General features: G+C 35.3%; 1 protein-coding gene across 19 annotated transcripts in view; it reads left to right on the top strand.

The window, feature by feature from the left end:
- The window catches only part of SENP7 (SUMO specific peptidase 7), a 171,631-nt gene that overhangs the window by 136,842 nt on the left and 13,559 nt on the right, over positions 1-21,230 (top strand). For 18 of the 19 annotated variants that reach the window (XM_027103625.1, XM_027103634.1, XM_027103614.1 and 15 more), the window contains 7 exons: positions 223-380; positions 4,124-4,270; positions 6,085-6,118; positions 13,101-13,280; positions 14,474-14,736; positions 16,455-16,588; positions 17,996-18,112. In XM_027103625.1, the coding sequence (XP_026959426.1) occupies positions 223-380; positions 4,124-4,270; positions 6,085-6,118; positions 13,101-13,280; positions 14,474-14,736; positions 16,455-16,588; positions 17,996-18,112 (1,033 nt within the window). The remainder of the gene's footprint in view (positions 1-222; positions 381-4,123; positions 4,271-6,084; positions 6,119-13,100; positions 13,281-14,473; positions 14,737-16,454; positions 16,589-17,995; positions 18,113-21,230) is intronic. The other variant, XM_027103644.1, reaches the window with a different exon arrangement.

The following is a 21,230-nucleotide window of genomic DNA, read 5'->3' as shown; positions in this document are numbered from 1 at the left end:
AAGTTAAGGTTGCAGGTAACTGCCAAATAATAGTGCTGACATGGAAACATTGTATGTGACTAGTGTAAATTAGATAATGAATGATAGGCCAGTTTCTAAATTGAATAAAGTTAGATGATTCAGTTCAGTGGGATTATGAAAGATATATTGCATGAATTACAAAGTTCTCTTTTTATGTATGATTATTGTGACACATTTAAAAAATACATTTTACCTTTTTAGTTGTTGTTTCCAGTGATGAAGAAGGACCTGTTGAACATAAAAGTTCAGAAATTCTTAAATTACAACCTAAGCAAGATCATGCCATCTCTAATGAAAGTGAGAGTACTTCTGAGCCAGCAATGTCAGAACTACCACTGATTACATGTGAATCTGTACGGGTAATTTATTTCTGTCTTCTCACAGATTAACAGTGAAATATACACTATTGGCTAATGACTATTTTTTTTTCCGTCAAGCAGAATATTATGTAAAAATTATGAATTTTCTTAGTTTGAATTTTTTTTTTTTTTTTTTTTTGTGGTACGCGGGCCTCTCACTGTTGTGTCCTCTCCCATTGCGGAGCAGAGGCTCCGGACGCGCAGGCTCAGCGGCCATGGCTCACGGGCCCAGCTGCTCCACGGCACGTGGGATCCTCCCGGACCGGGGCACGAACCCGTGTCCCCTGCATCGGCAGGCGGACCCTCAACCACTGCGCCACCACGGAAGCCCCCTTAGTTTGAATTTTGAGACAACTTTCATATTAGTTTGAGGGAAGTATGTAATTGTTTTAATTTGAAGTAAAAGGCTTAATACCATTTTTCTTCTGGCCATTTTTATTTTTTAAGTCTAAATATTCTGACTTGAATATTTATTCTTTTCGTATGGTTCTCATTGGACATTTAAGTACTTCATCAAAACATTTTCTAGAATTAAACAGTTTCCAGTATTTGTCTGGTCTTACAGTACAATGGTGACTTGGAATTATTCCTTTCCCTCACATGCTATTAAGGCAGCATGATAGAGGAAAGAACCTGACTTCTGGAGATACACAGATCTGTGTTCAAATCCTGGCTCTGTCATTTGGGCAAGTCCCTTAACTTCCTTAAGCCTGAGTTTCCTTATATCCTAAATGAGGATAATAACACCTAATTCACAAGATTATTTTTTGAGTATTAAGTGAAACAACATATGAAAGCATTTAGAACAGTGTCACAAACCTATCAGTTTGGTAAGTACTTTGTCTCTCTTATAGAAAATAGTAAGTGGAAGTGTCTGTTGGTTTAATGTCAGCTAGTGGTGTTTTTGACATACATATAGCTCTAAAGTAAGGTTCAAGTTATTTATTGTCAGTATTCATTCATATTATCAGCTCTGATTATCCTATTTTAAAGAAATGATTATCGGTAGACCACCAGTGCAGAATTATGGTTAACTTCTGTTTTTTTTTTTTTTTTTTTTTTTTTTGCGTTTCGCGGGCCTCTCACTGTTGTGGCCTCTACCGTTGCGGAGCACAGGCTCTGGATGCGCAGGCTCAGTGGCCATGGCTCATGGGCCCAGCTGCTCCACGGCATGTGGGATCTTCCCGGACTGGGGCACGAACCTGTGTCCCCTGCATCGGCAGGCGGACTCTCAACCACTGCGCCACCAGGGAAGCCCTGTTGGTTGTTTTTGAATAATGTCAGAGGCTGTTATTCTGTAGAGTGTGGTGAAGAATTTGGTCAGTTCCATGAAAACAGTCTGATGGGCTGATTAGTGTTTCACGGGTGTTTCTTTTTTAAAAAAATTTATTATTTATTTTATTTTTGGCTGCGTTGGGTCTTATTTGGGTCATCTTCATTAAGGCATGCGAGATCTTTCATTGCGGCGCGTGGGCTTCTCTAGTTGTGGTGTGCGGGTTTTCTCTTCTCTAATTGTGGTGCGTAGGGTACAGGGCACGTGGGTTCTGTAGTTTGCGGCACGTGGGCTCTCTAGTTGAGGCTCGCGAGCTCAGTAGTTGTGGCGTGCGGGCTTAGTTGCCCTGCGGCATGTGGGATCTCAGTTCCCTGACCGGGGTCGAACCTGAGTCCCCTGCATTGTAAGGTGGATTCTTTACCACTGGACCACCAGGGAAGTACCTCACGGGTGTTTCTGCTGCATTTGGTACTCCATAGAGAGATTACCTCAGGAATTGTGTTCTGAATTTTTGTTAAAATGTAACAATTGTTGCCCAGTTGGGCCAGTAGCCTACTTGATGGCTTAGTTGTTTTGTAATTAAAACAGTGTGGACAATGAGTTCAAAGTTCTAAATGAATTACAGTTCCCTTGGCAGTATATAAATTGACAATACAGTATGAAATGACTGTGTTAAAGGAAAATGACATCTCTTGTAGAACTGACAGCATATGATCACAGCCAAGCAGCAAATAATGTAGAGATCTACCAAAATCTATAAGGCAGAATAAACCTCCACACCCTCCCTTGTTTCCAATTTTAAATGAAGTTATGAGAAACATAGATTGACCGTTTTTAAGAGGCAGTTAGTCTTTACCAAATGTGAGGCCCAATAAGGAATTCTTTCTAATCCATCTTCTCATTTGTCTCATTTTGTTAAAACACACAGGCAGTCATAGAACCATCTGTAGTTGATTAGATTCCCCGTTTTTACTTAGGGGATAAGAAGAGTTCAGTAAGCAATAAAAGCTGAGAATGATAAAGAAATTCTATTAGGCAGGTAAATGGCATTGTGAGCTGGGTTAAAAATGATGAGTAATGTGCATGTTTCAGGTGAGGATTAATCACATTTTCTAGAGGTAGGAGGAGAGTGAGTACACGTGCATAATTGCTCTAGTAGTAATTTATTTGGTTATTAGTGATGTTAAGGTTAAAGAGGGATAATGTGTAACAGCTAGGCAAATGTGGAGTGGAAAAAGTCATCTGAAAGCAGTGTAAAGCTCCAAAGAGATGGTGGGAAATTGCTGCTGCTGATACTGCCTGGTAGTCTATTGTAATTTAAAAGCAGAGGTGTGAATTTTTTGAGCAGAAGTGGTATGATTTTTGAGGTTTTAGGCAGCTGGTTGGCTATCCTCAGCCATAGTGCATGTAATAAAGTATATAGATTTGATGTAACAGGCGGTTCTTAGGCACTTATATTCCTTCATTGCTCAGTAAAAGTGCAGTAGTTGAGAGCATTGTCTTGGTTTATGGAAGCAATTTTATGTGCTTGAAATAACCCTTGACCTGGAGTTAGAAACCTGCATTTGTCTTAGTTTTGCTTCTTACTAACTGCATTACCATGGGCAGGTCACTTAACCAATCCAAACATATATTAACTCTACTTATAAAATACAAAAAGAAAAAAAAAAACTTGCCCCATGGGGTGGTTGTGGTGATTAAGAGAGATGATGTATTTAAAAACTCATTTGAAACTGTTTAGTTATATATATTTTAATTTATAAAATTAAAGTAATTTAATTATTTAAAATTAAATTAATTATATAAATTTTAATTTATTTCTGTTGAGTTAAAAATGAATAAAGCCTATTAGAGAATACTGACTTTGAAATGGCTTTGATACAGAGGAGAATTTATTTCTGAAACTTGGGCCTATGGAATTAATTTAGGATTCAGCTTTTTAGAGTAATTTTCTCAAAGTAAACATATACTTAACAAAAAATTTATTTATTTAATTTATTAAATTTTGTCAGCTTTGGGTCTTCATTGCTGCACGCCGGCTTTCTCTAGTTGCGGCAAGCAGGGGCTATTCTTCGTTGCTGTGTGCAGGCTTCTCATTGCGGTGGCTTCTCTTGTTGCAGAGCACTGGCTCTAGGCGAGTAGGCTTCAGTAGTTGGGCCACGTGGGCTCAGTAGTTGTGGCACATGGGCTTAGTTGCTCTGCGGCATGTGGGATCTTCCTGGACCAGGGCTTGAACCCGTGTCCCCTGCATTGGCAGGCAGATTCTTAACCACTGCACCACCAGGGAAGTCCAACCATACACTTTTCAAGGAAAAAAATCTAGATAACTATTTCTTCACAGTAAGAACAGTGTAAAATCCTTCATAGATTCATTAATAGTAATTTAAAGAAGTATTTGACTTTGAAAATCATCATCAGCATTTATATAATACTTAGGTTTATATGCATTTTATAATTTTTTCCTTGTTAGGCTTCATCTGAATTATGTCAATATAATCCTGTCATGGAAAACATTTCCTGTGTTATACCTAGTAATGAGATGGATCTACAACTGGATTTTATATTTACTTCTGTTTATATTGGTAAAGTAAAAGGAGCTTCTAAAGGTTGTGTTACAGTAAGTATATTTAATTTTTTTTTTAGCTTTGCTTTTTGGACAAGGCATTTTCAGATTGTCTTCTCTTTTTTTAGTGCAAATGATAATAGAATTAAGATTAATTTTATATAGGACAATTTGAATGTCATTATACCTATTTTGAAACATGTCTTTACTTGTGAAATCTTGAAACTATAGAGGAATGCCCTAAAATCATATCTGTAATCTGACTACTCTAATGAGGATTATGTATGAAAAAAATCATATGTAACATTGATATTCTTTGGGCTCTAAAACTTACTTGATGGTAAAGTAAATTTTTCTTTATGGTATAGTTAATAGCAAAAAGAAGAAATCTCATTTTGATGGTTTAAATTGTTCTCCAGATTCCCAAACTTGTTATTTAAGGATCTCCAGGAATAATTCCTATTCTATTTTTCCACTTTTTTTCAGTTTTAACTCATCACACTTTGCATATGAAAGCCATATTGGATTTTGCTCAGTTCTCTATATTTTCTCACTATTTTTCTGCCTGTTACAATCTTTTAAGGTTTATCTGAAATACTTCCTCTTCCAGAAAACCTTTTCCTGATTTCTCCTTCCTAGCCATAATTAACTTCTCCTTTTACTATGTACTTACAGCACTTTGTTTGTACATCTGTTGTAGGATTTATTCTGTGTGTTTTTGTTTGTATTCTTGCCTAAACCTCTCCATTATCCTTTAAGCATCTTGTGGTGAAGAGTCGTGCCTTTATTCCCCTTTACACTTTACATAAATGGCTCAAACCTAAAACACTTATAAACATTAGTTGAATTGTCCAGAAGAAACTGCCAAAAGACCTCACACTTATAAACATTAGTTGAATTGACTATGTCAGATTATAATTCAGGTATTTTCCTAGAAGTTTTGTTAATATTTCACTCTGTTATGGATAAGGCAGGGAATATAAAAATAGTAAGATATGATCTCTGCTTTCAAGGAACTTGTAGTCTAATGAAACAGTCTTGTTTACGGGAGAGGCCACAGCAGTGAGAGGCCCGCGTACTGCAAAACAAACAAACAAACAAACAAAACAACACTTAAGGAGGTCAGATATATACAAAAGATACCTAGAGAAAATTTAGCATCTTGTCAAAGAAGGAGCAGAAAGAGCAGGAACCTTGCTGAATACTTAGTCAGAAGGGAATTTATAACATGGAACAAAGAAAAATGAATGCTGGGAATGTCAGCAAAGCTAAGGATCAAATCCTGCTTTGTGATTTATTTACCAAAGTCAGTGACACCCTGTGAGATCTTTTGGCAGTTTCTTCTGGACTTTGTCTTATATTTTTTTAAATATTCAGGAAACTTTTTTTTTTTTTTTCGGTACGCGGGCCTCTCACTGTTGCGGCCTCTCCCGTTGCGGAGCACAGGCTCCGGACGCGCAGGCTCAGCGGCCATGGCTCACGGGCCCAGCCGCTGCGCGGCATGTGGGATCTTCCCGTACCGGGGCGCGAACCTGTGTCCCCTGAATCGGCAGGCGGACTCTCAACCACTGCACCACCAGGGAAGCCCTCAGGAAACATTTTTGAAAAGTATATTAAGTAAAGTCTTACTGGTTTTTATAAATGAGCATATTGAGAATTAAATTACTTGCACAGGGTTCTTAAACTTCCATAAAACTAAGTCTTTACAGTGAAACATCTTTTTGGTTTATTGAGAAAAAGGCTTAAGGCTTTTAGTATAGACTTTGATTATGTACTTGTGGTTTAAAAAAGAAAAAAATTTTGAAAAATTTGAATAGTAACACATCTTGAGTGGTAACTCGTATTTTGCTTCTTTATTTTTCCTTTAGTTCACGACAAAGTATATTAAGATTCCATTTCAAGGTAAGCTATCATTGTCTTATGACCTCTTTTCACTGTAATTTTGAGTATAAAATAATTGGTCAGCAAAAATTCTGAGATATTTCTGCAATTAGTTTTTCATACTTTTTTCCAGTGTAGAATTTATGTAAAAATAAGGTTAATAATATGTTTCAATTTAACACTTTTTAGCAGCTTCAAAATGAGTTAAAATGTTTTATAACACTTAAAATATACTATTTTTATACTATTGTTTTAATGACTTTAAGTAATATGAAGGGACTCATGGCAATTTCTTGGGATTAACAAAAGTAGTTTTGATAGCAAGATTTTTGATATATAAAAATGGATGAAAATAGAAACTAAGTAAAGAAGTATAAGGAAAATTTTTAGTGTTGCACACAAACATGTAAAATGGTTTTGTGTAGGGATTAAGAGAGATTTGAACAGGCAGAACTGTTTCTTATCTGAGTAAGGCAATGTGGATTGGAAAATGGACCTATAATTTGTAGAGACTCTAACAAGTTTCTCATTCTCTTTCCAAATAAAAAACCTTTCAGAATAAATAACATTAAGAGAACAAATAATAAGCAACAGAGAATAGTCTCTTTAGAGAATGAATTATGAGAAGGATGAACAAAAACAATATATACAAATAGCACTTCAGAAATGAACTGGGGAAGAGGAAACCTGTGTTTCCCAGTTCAGAAATGAACTGGGGAAGACTGAAGATGAGATTGAAGTAACTTTAGTTGGACTCCCCAGATACCCATGTACAGAATCCACAACTGTATGTTATAATAATGAATCTAATGATTAGGAAGCTACTATAAGTAGTAAGAATATGTAAGGCATATATAATATATAAAAATAAATATACTGATATTCCTAATTAGGAAATTTTAATAAGTTATTGTGGAATAATATAATATTAGCTATTTAAAGAAACCAAGGCCTGTGATTCAAGAGGAAATAACTTCATAAAAATAGTGCTATAATCTGTAGATAAAGACCTGGGTAACAGAGCTACCTCTCAATTTCTTTTTCTTTAATAGAGGTATAAATTATGTACAACATTATATTAATTTCAGGTGTACAACATTATGATTCGATATTTGTATATATTGCAAAATGATTCCCCCAGTAAGTCAAGTTAACATCCATCCCCATACATAGTTGCAAAAATTTTTTTGTGTGTGATGAGGACTTTTAAGATCTATGCAATAGGTCTTAAATATGCAATACAGTATTATTAACAATAGTCACCATGTACTGTACATTATATTCTCACTGCTTATTTATTTTATAATTGGAAATTTATATCTTTTGATCTCCTTCTGTCATTTCGTCCACCCCCTGCTTCTGGTAACTACCAATCTGATCTCTGTATCTATGAGCTTTTTTTTTTTTTTTTAAAGATTCCACCTATAAGTTATGTCATATGGTATTTGTCTTTCTCTGGCTTATTTCGCTTACTTAGCATAATGCCCTCAAGGCATGTTGTTGCAAATGGTAAGATTTCCTTCCTTTTTTTTTTTTTGGTCAGAACAGTATTCCATTGTATATATATCACATATTATTTAGCACATATTCATTCATCCATTGATGGACACTTAGGTTTTTTCCATATCTTGGCTATTGTGAATAATGCTGCAGTTAACATGGGAGTGCATATATATTTTTTCTAATTAGTGTTTTCCTTTCCTTTGCATAAATATCCAGAAGTGGAGTTGCTGGATCATTAAAAAAATATTTTTGAGAACGCTCTGTTTTCCATAGTGGCTGCACCAGTTTACATTCCCACCAACAGTGCACAAGTGCACAAGAGTTCCTTGTTACCACATCCTTGCCAATACTCATTATTTCTTTTCTTTTTGTTAATAGCCATTCTAATAGGTGTGAGGTGGTATATCATAGTGGTTTTGATTTTCATTTCTGTGACAAGTAGCAGTGTTGACCACCTTTTTGTGTACCTGTTGGCCATCTGTATGTTTTCCTTGGAAAAATGTCTTTTCAGTGTCTCTGCCTTTTTTTCAGTCAGATTGTTTGGGGTTTTTTTGCTGTTGAGTTGTATGAGTTCATTATATATTTTGGATTTTAACCCCTTATCAGATATGTGGCTTGCAAATATTTTCTCTCATTCAGTAGGTTGCCTTTTAATTTTGTTGATGATTTCCTTTGCCATGTAGAAGCTTTGTAGTTTAATGTAGTCCCACTACATCTAACTAAAATCTATAGGTAAAAACCTTTGTAATGGAGCTACCTCTCAAATTCTTATGATACAAACAAACATCAAAAATGATACTTTAGGTTTTCATCGTTAATATTTTGTGCTTTGTTTCAAATGTTGCTTTCTTTATAGCTTTTCTATCCCAAATGAATATATATAAATATATATATATTTTTTCTTTAAAAAAATATTTTTTTGGCCACACTGCACAGCATGTGGGATCTTAGTTCCCTGACCAGGGATCTAACCCAGGCCCCTCGCATTGGAAGTGTGGAGTCTTAACCACTGGACTACCAGGGAAGTTCCCAAATTATTATTTTTTTTTGACATCTTTATTGGAGTATAATTGCTTTACAAGGTGTGTTAGTTTCTGCTTTATAACAAAGTGAATCAGCTCCAAATGATCTTTAAAAGGTGATTTTAATTAAAAATTTTGGAAAAATACTCTTGTCAGTGGTAATGGGTTTACGATTTTATAATGGAAGAGGAAAATATTAGTCAGCTTCTTCAAATCCTGTCTGTGCTAAATTCCCATATAAAAAAAATTTTTTTTTTAAAAACAAGGCATGCAGGGACTTCCCTGGTGGCACAGTGATTAAGATGCTCCCAATACAGGGGGCCTGGGTTCGATCCCTGGCCAAAGAACTAGATCCCACATACATACTGCAGCTAAGAGTTCTCATGCTGCAGCTAAGGAGCCGACGAGCCACAACTAAGGAGCCCACATGCCGCAACTAAGGAGCAGGAGAGCTGCAACTAAGGAGTCCGCCTACTGCAACTAAGACCCGGTGCAACCAATAAATAAATTAAACAAGGCATGCATGTGAAAGGTTTTTGTAGGTGGGGAAATCTAGGGGTCTAAGTGTTTATTTTTCTGCAGCAGCTGTGGGAAAAATTTGATTTATTCATATTTATATTAGCTCTTAATTATGTTTGGCTGTGGCTTAAAGAAAATAGTTTAGTTTTTCTTCACATTTAAGAATTCCAGAGGTAGACTGAACAGGGCTGATATGATGTTTATTTGGTCATCAGAGGCCCAGACTCCTTTCATTTTCTTACTCTGTCATCCCTGACACATGACTTTCATCCTCTAGTTTGTCTCATGGTCCATATGGCTGCTCATACTCCAGCCATCGTGTTTGTTTTTTTTAAAATAAATTTGTTCATTTATTTATTTTTGGCTGCGTTGGATCGCGTGGGCTTTCTCTAGTTGCAGCGAGTGGGGGCTTCTCTTCATTGCAGTGCACGGACTTCTCATTGTGGTGGCTTCTCTTTTTGTGGAGCACGGGCTGTAGGCGCATGGGCTTCAGTAGTTGTGGCACGCAGGCTCAGTAGTTGTAGCTTGTGGGCTGTAGAGCGCAGGCTCAGTAGTTGTGGCGCACAGGCTTAGTTGCTCCGTGGCATGTGGGATCTTCCCAGACCAGGGACCGAACCCATGTTCCCTGAATTGGCAGGCGGATTCTTAACCACTGTGCCACCAGGGAAGTCTAGCCATCATGTTGTAATGTTCCAGGTAGAGAGCAGGAGGAAAGGAAAAATGGTAGAAAGAATACATACCACCTATCTCTTTCCCTTTTAAGGAGTCTTCTTGGGTGTGCATACCACCTAACCTTCTGCTTATATTTTCTTAGCTAGAATGTAGTCAAATGACCACTCATCTATTTGCAAAGGGAGCTAGGAAATAGAGTTTTTAAGAGGTGGTATCTTGCTTCCTTATAAAATTAGGGTCCTGTTACTAAAATCCCTAACAGTAGGTAGGAGAAATGATAGGCAACTCCTGCTTTCAGTGTCTGTCATAGCCCTGTAACAGAATAAACTAAATATTTTGGGAAAATTTGTTAATGAGGTAAATTTTTCTTGTGATGGTGTTAAATGCCCCCTGGCTTTTCTTCTTCTTTTTTTTTGTGGTGCGCGGGCCTCTCACTGTTGTGGCCTCTCCCGTTGCGGAGCACAGGCTCCGGACATGCAGGCTCAGTGGCCATGGCTCACGGGCCCAGCTGCTCCGCGGCATGTGGGATCTTCCCGGACCAGGGCATGAACCCGTGTCCCCTGCATCGGCAGGCGGACTCTCAACCACTGCGCCACCAGGGAAGCCGCCCCCGGTTTTTTTAAGGGAATCTTTTTAAAGCAGCCTTCCTAAAGAATATTTAACTTTCATACTAAGAGCTTGGAACATTTGGATTAGTAATAACTATCTAGATTTCACAGAAATAGTATCAACTATTTGGGGCTGTGAGCTGCATGAGGAAGAAATGCTGAGAAGTTTTTCTGAAGGTTCTCACTCTTTACTTTTAACTTAATCTGTCTGTCTTTGCTGCCAGTTTCATTGACAGTTTTCAGAATGGAGGAGTTACAGTGTTCATAGACTGGAAGAATTAATATTGTTAAAATGTCCATATTACCCAGAGCGGTCTACAGCACTGTAATCCCTGTCAAAGTTCTAATGGAGTCTTTCACAGAATCTAATGGAGTCTTTCACAGAAATAGAAAAAAAAAATCCTAAAATTTGTATGGAACAACAAAAGACCCCAAATACCCAAAGCAGTCCTGAGAAGAACACAACTGGAGGCACCACACATCCTGATTTCAAATTGTATTACAAAGCTATAGTAATCAAGAGAGTATGATATAGGCATAAAACACACACAGAGATCAATGGAACAGAACTGAGAGCCCAGAAATAAACCCACATATATATGGTAAATTAATTTTCAACAAAGGAGCCAAGAATATACAATAGGGAAAGGATAGTTTCTTCAATAAATGGTGTTGAGAAAGCTGGACAGCCACATGCAAAGGGATGAAACTGGACCTCTACCTCTACTATATACAGAAATCAACTCAAAATGGTTTAATGACTTAAATGTATGACCGGAAACCATAAAACTCCTAGAAGAAAACATAGGAGGTAAGCTCCTTGACATTGGTCTTGGCAGTTTTTTGCATCTGACAGCAAAAGCAAAGGCAACAAAAGCAAAAATAAACAAGTTGAACTACATCAAACTAAAAAGCTTCTGCACAACAAAGGAAACCTTTAACAAAATGAAAAGACAACCTACTAAATGGGAGAAAATATTTGCAAATCATATATCTGATAAGGGGTTAATACCCAAAATGTACAAAGAACTCATACAATTCAACATCAAAAAAACAAACAACCCTATTAAAAAATGGGCAGAGGACCTGAATAGACATTTTTCCAAAGGAGACATACAGATGACCAATAGACGCATGAAAAGATGCTCAAGATCACTGATTGTCAGTGAAATGCCAATTGTCAGTGAGATACCACCTCACACTGGTCAGAATGTCTATCATCAAAAAGACAGTAGATAACAAGTGCCGGAAAGGATGTGGAGAAAAGGGAAACCTCTTCCACTGTTGGCACACATTAGGATTGTAAGTTGATGCAGCCACTATGGAAAATAGCATGGAGGTTGGTCAAAAAATTAAAAATAGAACTGCCGTGTGATCCAGCAATTTCACTTCAGGGTATTTACTCAAAGAAAACAAAACAGTAATTTGAAAAAGTACATGTACCCCAGTGTTCATTGCAGCATTGTTCACAATAGCCAAGGTGTGAAAACAACATAAATGTCTTCTAATAGATGAATGGATGAAGATGTGTTATATATATATATATATATATATATATATACACACACACAATGGAGTATTACTCAACCATTATAAAAATGAAATCTTGCCATTTGTGACAACATGGATGGATCTAGAGGGTATTATGCTAAGTGAAATAAGTCAGACAAAGACAAATACAGTATGATCTCACTTGTATGTAGAATCTGAAAACAAAAGGGAAAGAGACTCAAAGATAAAGAAAAAAAGCAGCTGGTTGCCATAGAGGAGGGTGGTGGGGAGTTGGGAGAAATAAGTGGAAAGGATTAAGAGGTATAAGCCTCCACTTATAAAATAAATAAGCAACGGGAATGTAATATACAACATAAGGAGTATGGTCAGTAATATTGTAATACCTTTGTATGGGGACAGATGGTTACTAGACTTACCATAGTAATCATTTTATAATGTATGCAAATATCAAATCATTATGTAGTAATGTGAAACTAACATTATATGTCAACTATATTTCAATTTAAAAAAGGCATACAAATCAAAAACAAAGAAAAAGAAAAAGGAGCCAGTAAATAGAGAGTAAAAGAAGAGGGAAGGTAGGTTAGAATAGGACATGACAGGATAGGAAGAGAGGAAGTCAGGAGGCGCCACCAAAAAAATTGCATCCTAGACCTTTCAGAAGCTCATATGACTCTGGGGAATCTTTGGGTAATGGCTGGTCTGTGTAGTGGAATGCAGATGTTTGAAGAGAAGAAAAATAGGCGTTAAGTGGCTTATGATAGCATTTGCAGTCTTGGTTGATAGTATTAACCAAGATAGAATTATATAGTTTTTTCAGTTATACTATGCTTAGTTTTCTGCATTGATAAGATAGTCCGAGATCATATAGTGTGAGAGGCTAAATTCCTACATTTAATTATCACTTAAAAATTGTTTGGCCCTTTCTAATTTTTTTTTTAAATTTTTTACGCCCTTTCTAATTTATGTGATCTTTTTTACTGTAATAATACTGTTTAGGTATTTCAGCCAAGTTTACTGAAATGTACTGGAAATGATATTTTTGAAAAACCTTGCATATAATTCTTTTTAAAAAATACATTGTGTTAAAGAGGAATCATACAGTGCATATGGAGTGTATTCCTAAATAGATTAATTTATTACCTTGTTATCTTTTATTTATTACAGTGTCCCTGCATGAGATTTCATTGCTAGTGGATACTACACATTTAAAGCGGTTTGGATTATGGAAAAATAAAGATGATGATCACAGTAAAAGAAGTCATGCTATCCTCTTTCTTTGGATCTCCTCAAATTATCTTCAAGAGATTCAGACCCAATTAGAAAACTCTATGTTAAGCCAGCAATGTGAGTATAAAAAGATTTCTAAATTTCAGGATAATCTGAGAAGTCCTATAAATAAAGTAATTTTCCTCTAAAATAATTTAGTAGAATGTAATTATTTCATTGAATTGAAATAAGTTCATTGAATTCAAAATAATTTATCCCTTGATATTACGTAAGATACTTTATTCATTTAATTTCTCCTTTTAATTTTACTCAACCGATTAAAATTATCTTCTAAAATAAAAGGACTACCTTACCTTTTAGTCACTTGACATCCTTGGCTACCTGTCTTAAGAGTTTCTTGCCCTTATTTCATAATGAACTGTGACAGAACTAATCAGTGGCAAAGTCAAATAAAATACAGAAGTCTTTATCTTCAGCATTTTCTATAGTTTCTAAAAAAGATAAATCAGTTTATTTACTTATGTATCATTTTTCTAAGACTGGGTTGAATACTTTTCTGGTCCTCCCATAACACTTATCTATCAATATATAGTATCTTGAGATATTTCCCAACTTTGTTTAGTTTCCAGCTCCTAAAGGAGTCTGGTTTAGAATTGGGTAAATCAAATTGGTAAATTTCTTTCTTATCTCTTTAATCTCTCTGCCATTTCCCCTCCTACTCCCTTGCACATTAAAGATGTTAAGTAGTGAACTAAATTTTATGTCTTTAAAATTACTTATTTTGCTGTCCTCATTACTTCCAAATTAATTGGGAAAATTCATGATTAAATAGCAGAGAAGTTGGAAAAATACACAAGCCATTTATAATCATTATGGGAGGAGAGAATGTCATTTGATGAGAGAAAATGATTTTGAAGGAAGTGTTTGAATGGAAATTTTTTTAATTGGTAGATTTGATATATGAAGAGGGCTAGAGAAAAACAATTGCTTAGTCATCATTCATTTACTTATTCATACATTCATTAACAAACATTTAAGAGCACCTAGTAAATGCCAGGTACTGGAGATGCAGCAGTCAATACCATTGTGGAGTTTGTATTCTAATGTAGTAGGACTCTAAAAATTGTGAGTTTTGGTTATAGGTTACTAATGTCCTGTTTTGGGATTTAATTTGCCTGGGTTATTAACTAACATACAAAATAGTTTGTTGAGTTGTATACCAACCTTATTGTTACTAATAATTATTTTAATTATAATCCCTTTCAAAAATAACACTACTGATAAAAACTGATTTCTTTTTTCTTTCATAGCAAAATCCACTGAATTCATTTTCCTTGAGCTACACAGTTCTATTTCACAGAGAGAAGAATTGAAATTGCAAGACATTATGACAGAAATAAGTACAGCCAATGGAGAATTAGAGCTTTCTTATCCACTGTCTTGGGTTCAAGCACTTCCTTTATTTCAGAACCTCTCTTCAAAAGAAAGCTCTTTTATTCATTATTACTGTGCTTCAACTTGTTCTTTCCCTGTTGCTACTGCTGAAGAAATGAAGATGAAATCAATATCTCAGGTTAGCATATGATTAATATAATTAGTGAGGGGGAGGGAGGCAGTTCGATAAAAATTCTTTTTTTGAAATGAGCATGATTTCAGAATGCTGTGTTTTGTCAAAAGAGCACAGGAACCAACCTAAAGGAACTCCCAGTGCCAGAGCTGGAACAGTTAGATCAACAAAATCAGTAATGATAGCCTGTGATTATTATGAAAAAATAAGATATAATGCCAATTAATCTATATTGATACAAATAAATAACTGAATGGATGAATGAAAACATAAAAAAAGGTGGGTAAGGGACAATTCTTTCTTAGAAAAGTGTTGCAATTAATAAATGTAAAAGGAACAAGAGAAATATAAAACCACCTCTAGAAAAATCATAGTGATTTTTGCAGGTAAGGTCCACAGAGGGATGCTAAATTTAATGGATGAAAACTTAAGGGAAAACAGGATATGTGTACAATATCAATCTCTCACCCCAAATATTAATTAATTACAAAAAAGAAGTAACTTTTTTTTCTCCACTGTAGTAACTTACAGTGGAGAAACATTGCAGACATCACCTTAACCCAAGTGATTGAAGTTAACATTACCAGTAGTAAGATATATTGACCTAATGTACCTGTCACATCATGCACGGAGAAGAGTACATCATTTCTGTGGTGTTCTTCTCAATATTGTATAACCTCAGTCTAATTGTGAGAAAAATCAGACAAACCCAGTTACAAAGTAACTGACCAGCAGTCTTAAAAAATATCAAGGTCATGAAAGACAAGGAAAGATTGAGGAATTGTAGGATCCTGAAACAAATTTGTTAGCGTAAAAACTAGTAAAATCAGAATAAAGTTTGTAGTTTAGTTTGTAGTATGATACCAACATTAATTTCTTAGTTTTAATAATTGTACTGTGGTTTAAAAAGATGTTAATATTAGGGGGATCTGTGAGAGGCTTATTTGTTTTTTGCAATTCTTTTATCAATATAAGTCTAAAATTATCTTGGAACAATTAATGGTAAGTTTTAAAATACTGTGTTTATTTTTATAGGAGGTTGCTAATACACATGTGGCTTGTGTATCTCTGCCAAATACCTCTAGAAAGAAAAGCATTTATTAAGTTTGCTGTGACATGGGCGTGCGCGCACACACACACACACACACACACACACACACACACACACACACACTCATGTGGGTTTGGTCTGGGGCTAAGCTGGTTTTTTAAAGGTCTGTAGAAAGCCACATTAGTGGAAATCAAGATGTAAGCCTTCACCACTGTCTTTTGCATAATGTTGTAAAAATTTTGCCTGGTAATTACATTGTATATACAAATTTGTATCATAGTTTTCCATTTAATAATAAAATATCAATTTATGTTCTTATAAACTCTTCAGTCTCTCATTTAAATTTTTTCCCACTATTTATCACCTCTTTTGTTCATTTTGAACAAAATGAATACTGTTTTCAGATTCCTAAGTTAATTATAAAGCCAGACCTGTAAGTAACACTTCAGGTTAAACTTTGATCATTGTATAGTATCTTTTGATCCAAAGTATTATTTTGATTTAGTTATATCTTTATAGAAATTCTAAGAGTATATATATAACTCATTGGTATGTATCAATATTTCTTTTAGTCACATTTTCTCTGACCAGTCTAACTTTTGACTTTGTCCTTTTGAGAGTTAATACGTGTTTGTGCACATATAAGACCTTTTTCTTTGCCATTTTCTGTCAGCCCTCAAATACAGATACAGCCAAGCCTACTTACACCTTACTGCAGAAGCAAAGTAGTGGTTGCTACTCACTTTCTATTACATCGAATCCAGATGAAGAATGGCGAGAAGTCAGGCCCACTGGACCTGTTCAGAAGTATGTACTGTGTCATATCCCGTTTGTAATAGGTGGGCAAATTAGTAGTTTTCGTTCACATTGCTGATTTTAAGTACTTTTCCTTTTTAAATGTTTTGAGTTTTACTTTCTTGCTGACAGTTAATAATAGAAATAATTATTAAAAAGTTAAAAAAATTATTAAGAAAACAATCAATGCCATTTCATTTAGTTTTATGTTAATAAGACAGAAATGGTAGCCAGATGTCAAATGTGGTAAGATTAAAGCATTTATTGAAAATATTTGAATAGAAGAGTATGGTTTTTAAGAATATGTATTCCGTATCTGAATATATAATAGGGAAAGTGAAATTGCTTATTAATGTGTGCCTCAATTTAGGGTACTTTATCAGAACTTCCCTTTCAGAAGTACTTCTTTGTTCGTATTTCGTCTTTTATATGTCTTCTCATGGTGGTAAGGCAGCATAAGGGAGTCTGTGCACTTGAGAGTGATTTCTATTCCTCTTCAAGATTCCTTTTCTCTGTTAAAAAAAAGAAAAAAAACAAAGGAAAGCACAGGATAGGGAAATAGCCAATAAAATAGTAACTTTCATTTTAGCCCTTAAAATTTTCCTGTGTTATTTCATTTAGGTGCTACGGTTACCAAGATTAAATCAACTGCAGATGATTCTTCTTGAATCTTTCTAGTTCAACAAGTACATATTATACCTTTATTATTGACTGTAGTTGTGCAATGAGTACCACCCTGTCTGTTCCAAGATTATAGTCAGAACTCACAACTGCTCTTATGTCTGAGCTTTAAGAGAGGGTGCCAAAGGAAAAATGCCTAATTAGTTGTCATTTTGTTTTCCATTTCTTTCTGGTTGTGCTCTAATTATTTATATCCTTTATGTTCTCTTTAAGTTATGCGTCATAAGCACTTTTTTATGGGAAACTTGCCTCCTAAGCTCCCATGGTAATTCTTCATTGTCCAGCTGCTGGTGTAGACTAGCCACCAGTAGGAGAGCATTGTTTTTGACCGTTGACTCTTTTAGTCTTGGGGATTCAAACTTAGCATTGGAAACTGGAGTGTAGGAGAATCTTCTATGTTTTATTACTTCATTTTGTTGAAAGTTAAAAATTGTACAGAAGAGAGACATCCTCAATGGTATTGTCATTGACTGTGAGATAACCTATTGATTAGACAAATACTGAGACTAGCCCACATGGGAAGGATTGGAAATGAAAAGATACTCAATGAGAGTACTATTAGTAGCTTGTGAAAACAAAGGAAGGAAAATATAATTGCTTGTATCATGTCAAATATTTTTTACCCTACACATTTTAGTTATTGAATACTACTGCCCTGTTATTGTCCTATATAACAAATCCCTTTGACACTAGAGTTTTCAATATTAGTATATTTTAATTTTATTTTTACTTTTTAAGGTTGATTGTATATCCTCCACCACCTACTAAAGGGGGCTTAGGAGTAACTAATGAAGATCTGGAGTGCTTAGAAGAAGGAGAGTTTCTTAATGATGTAATCATTGATTTCTACCTTAAGTAAGTACAATGATAAATGATCTTGTCATTTGTTTTACAGGTTTTGATGTGACTATTAAATATCTTTATCTCTGAAGTAACTCTAGCTAAAAATAACCTGCCAAAATTTCAGATTTGAAAATTTTTGTCTACTAAAGTTTTCTGGTGTTGACTAATTCAGTTTCATTCCTTTACTTCCCATAGATACTATATACTTCAGAAGAGTTACTGTTGTTTTGTTTTATTTGTTTTTGTTTTTCCTTGCTATTGATTGATACTTCTTTTTAGATTTTATTTATTTATTTTTGGCTGTGTTGGGTCTTCGTTGCTGCGCGTGGGCTTTCTCTAGTTGCGGCGAGGGGGGCTACTCTTCATTGCAGTGTGCGGGCTTCTCATTGAGGTGGCTTCTCTTGTTGCAGAGCACGGGGTCTAGGCGCATTGGCTTCAGTAGTTGTGGCACTCAGGCTTAGGAGTTGTGGCTCACAGGCTCTAGAACACAGGCTTAGTAGTTGTGGCGCATGGGCTTAGTTGCTCCATGGCATGTGGGATCTTCCCGGACCGGGGCTCAAACCCATGTCCCTTGCATTGGCAGGCAGATTCTTAACCACTGCGCCACCAGGGAAGTCCCTGACTGATACTTCTTGGACTATAGTATTATTATAGTGAAGGAAGTACTTATATAATTACAGATCACTTTGGGAACCAGAAAGAAACAACTCTGTAGTTCTCTATTGTGTCTTTAAGTGCTGTAAAAGTTAGCTGTCATTTTAAAAATCCATATAACTATTCCATTAAAAATAGTTTTCAACTTTTTATATAGCCAAGCTGAAGGAATGTGTAAGAAAGAAACTTTCATGCAGCAGTAATTTGTCTCTAGCCCTCATTTTGTACTCTATCCCTATACCTACATTTCTAACATTTCAAGATGTCTCCTAATTATTTCACTGACCCTTCCCAAACCAATTTATTATTATCATATTATTTCAGCCCTATTGTTTTACTAAGAGTGCTATCCTTATTCTACTAAGGATAGGCTCAAAAATCTCACGTTATTATCTACTCTTCATCTTGGACATTGTAGATTTAATCTCTAGAAGTTCTGTTTGGGTCTTTTTCATATCTTTCATGTCTCTAACTTTTTGAACATATGGAATATAATTATTATATAACAACTGTTTTAATGTCTTTTTCTACTTATTCTAGTGTCCTTGTCAGTTCTGGGTTGGTTTCAGTTGACTGATTTTTCTCTTCATTATGAGTGGTATTTTTTTTTTCTTCTTTTTTGCATGTCTGGTGATTTTTTTACTGGGTGCTGGTATATTCCTATAAATATTCTTGAATTGTGTTTTGAGACAGATTATTTGGAAACAGTTTGATGCTTTTAAGGATCTTGCTTTTTAAGGTTTGTTAAGTGAGCCCAACAAATTAATCCCCACTATTGAGGAAAGACCCTTCTGAATACTCTACTCAGTGCTTCATGAATTATGAGGTTTTCCAGCCTGGCTGGTAGCAGCAGGCAGTATTCCCACAACCTGTGTGAATGCTGGGTACCATTCCCTCTACTTTTTTCAGGTAGTTCTTTCCCCAGTCTTAGGTATTTTCCTTACGTACATGCAGTGATCAATATTCTGCTAAATTCTTGAGGAGGACTCTGCAGATGTCTGAAGTTCTCTGTCTATAGTGCTTTTTCTTTTCCAGTATTCTGATCTGCAAACTCTCGCTGCCTTAGTCTCTCCTGACTCTCAGCATCTCCTCAACTCAGGGAATCTGCCATGTTCCACTTGGGTTATTCCCTTCTGTGCTGCAGCCTGGAAACTTATCAAGGCAGTAAGCTGAGGCAATTACGGTGCTCACCGTTTCTCAAGGGTCACTGTTCTTTGTTGCCTGACGTCCAGTGTTTTAAAAACTATTGTTTCATGTGTTTTGTCTGATTTTTTGCTTGTTTCAAATAGGAGTGTAAGTCTGATCCCTGTTATTCCATCTTGGCTGGGAGTAAAGTTTTCATTATCATTGACTCTTTACCCTCCCTTCCTTCTCTACATACTCAGTTGCCTGAGTAGTAGATTCGGTCTCTCAAATTTGTTTATTGTCTTTCTTTTGTCATCATGATCTTTTTAGTACTACTTATCTTACCTAAATTATTATTCTTTTAAAACAGTCTCCTTATATCCTTTATCTCTGTTTTCCTATCTGTTAAGTATATTATTACCACCATTATTATTCTTTACTCCATGAATGCTATTCTCACTAGAAACTTTTATTAATTTCTTACTACCTGTCAAAATGAGTTCAAACACAGTCAGGCATTTGAGTGTCTTGATAATACGACACTAATTTGTCTTTTCTGCCATCTACTTATAACCCTGAACCTATTACATAGTCCAGCAAAACTGAATTATAAACAGTTTACTAAACAAAGCCCATCCTTATTCACTCTTTTGCCTTAATGCCGTGTTACTCTTGCTTCGTGGAATATTCTTTTTACCTTAACCTGTTGAAATTTTATTCCTCTATCAAGCTTCCTCACAAGGGTTATCTTCTTGAAAACTTTTCCTGGTTTTAAACAGATATTATTAACTCTCATAATACCTTATTTGTATCTCATTTATGGTTCATATAATATTTTGCCTTATTTTAAAGTTATTGGGTAGCATTATGATTATTTTCCTTCTAAAGGTTGAGCATCTTATATCTTACTTATTTTTGTATTCCTAAATAGTGTCAAATTTATATTTTGTGAGATGAATTGGATCATCTTTGATGTTAATTTTGATATGTTTTATTGGAATTAACTAATATAATTTTATTTCAAATTCAGTTCTAAGAGTATTTTTCTATACTTCCTTTTCACTGAACCTGCCTGTATCTCTGACTCTTTGACTTCTTTTCAGAGGGGATTCTACTTTATTTTTTAAACTACTTTCTATTTATTTTTAATATTGATGAATAACTTTCAAATAGGAAAGTGCACAAACTTTAAGTGTATAGCTCATGAATGTTCACATATGTGTGTACCCATGTTATCGCTATTCAGATTAAGGTAAGATTAAGATTAAGGTGTGTCGCCTTCCACATAGTATACCCTCCACATAACCACATTAAGAAAAATTCAAGTTGTGTTTGTCTTTTATGTTTTTTT

Source organism: Aethalodelphis obliquidens, unplaced genomic scaffold, assembly GCF_003676395.1.
Source record: "Aethalodelphis obliquidens isolate GAN/ISIS:26980383/991018 unplaced genomic scaffold, ASM367639v1 scaffold1, whole genome shotgun sequence".
Taxonomy (NCBI): Eukaryota; Metazoa; Chordata; class Mammalia; order Artiodactyla; family Delphinidae; genus Aethalodelphis; species Aethalodelphis obliquidens.
Note: the sequence above shows the minus strand (reverse complement) of the source record. Positions and strands in the feature narration are given on the sequence as shown.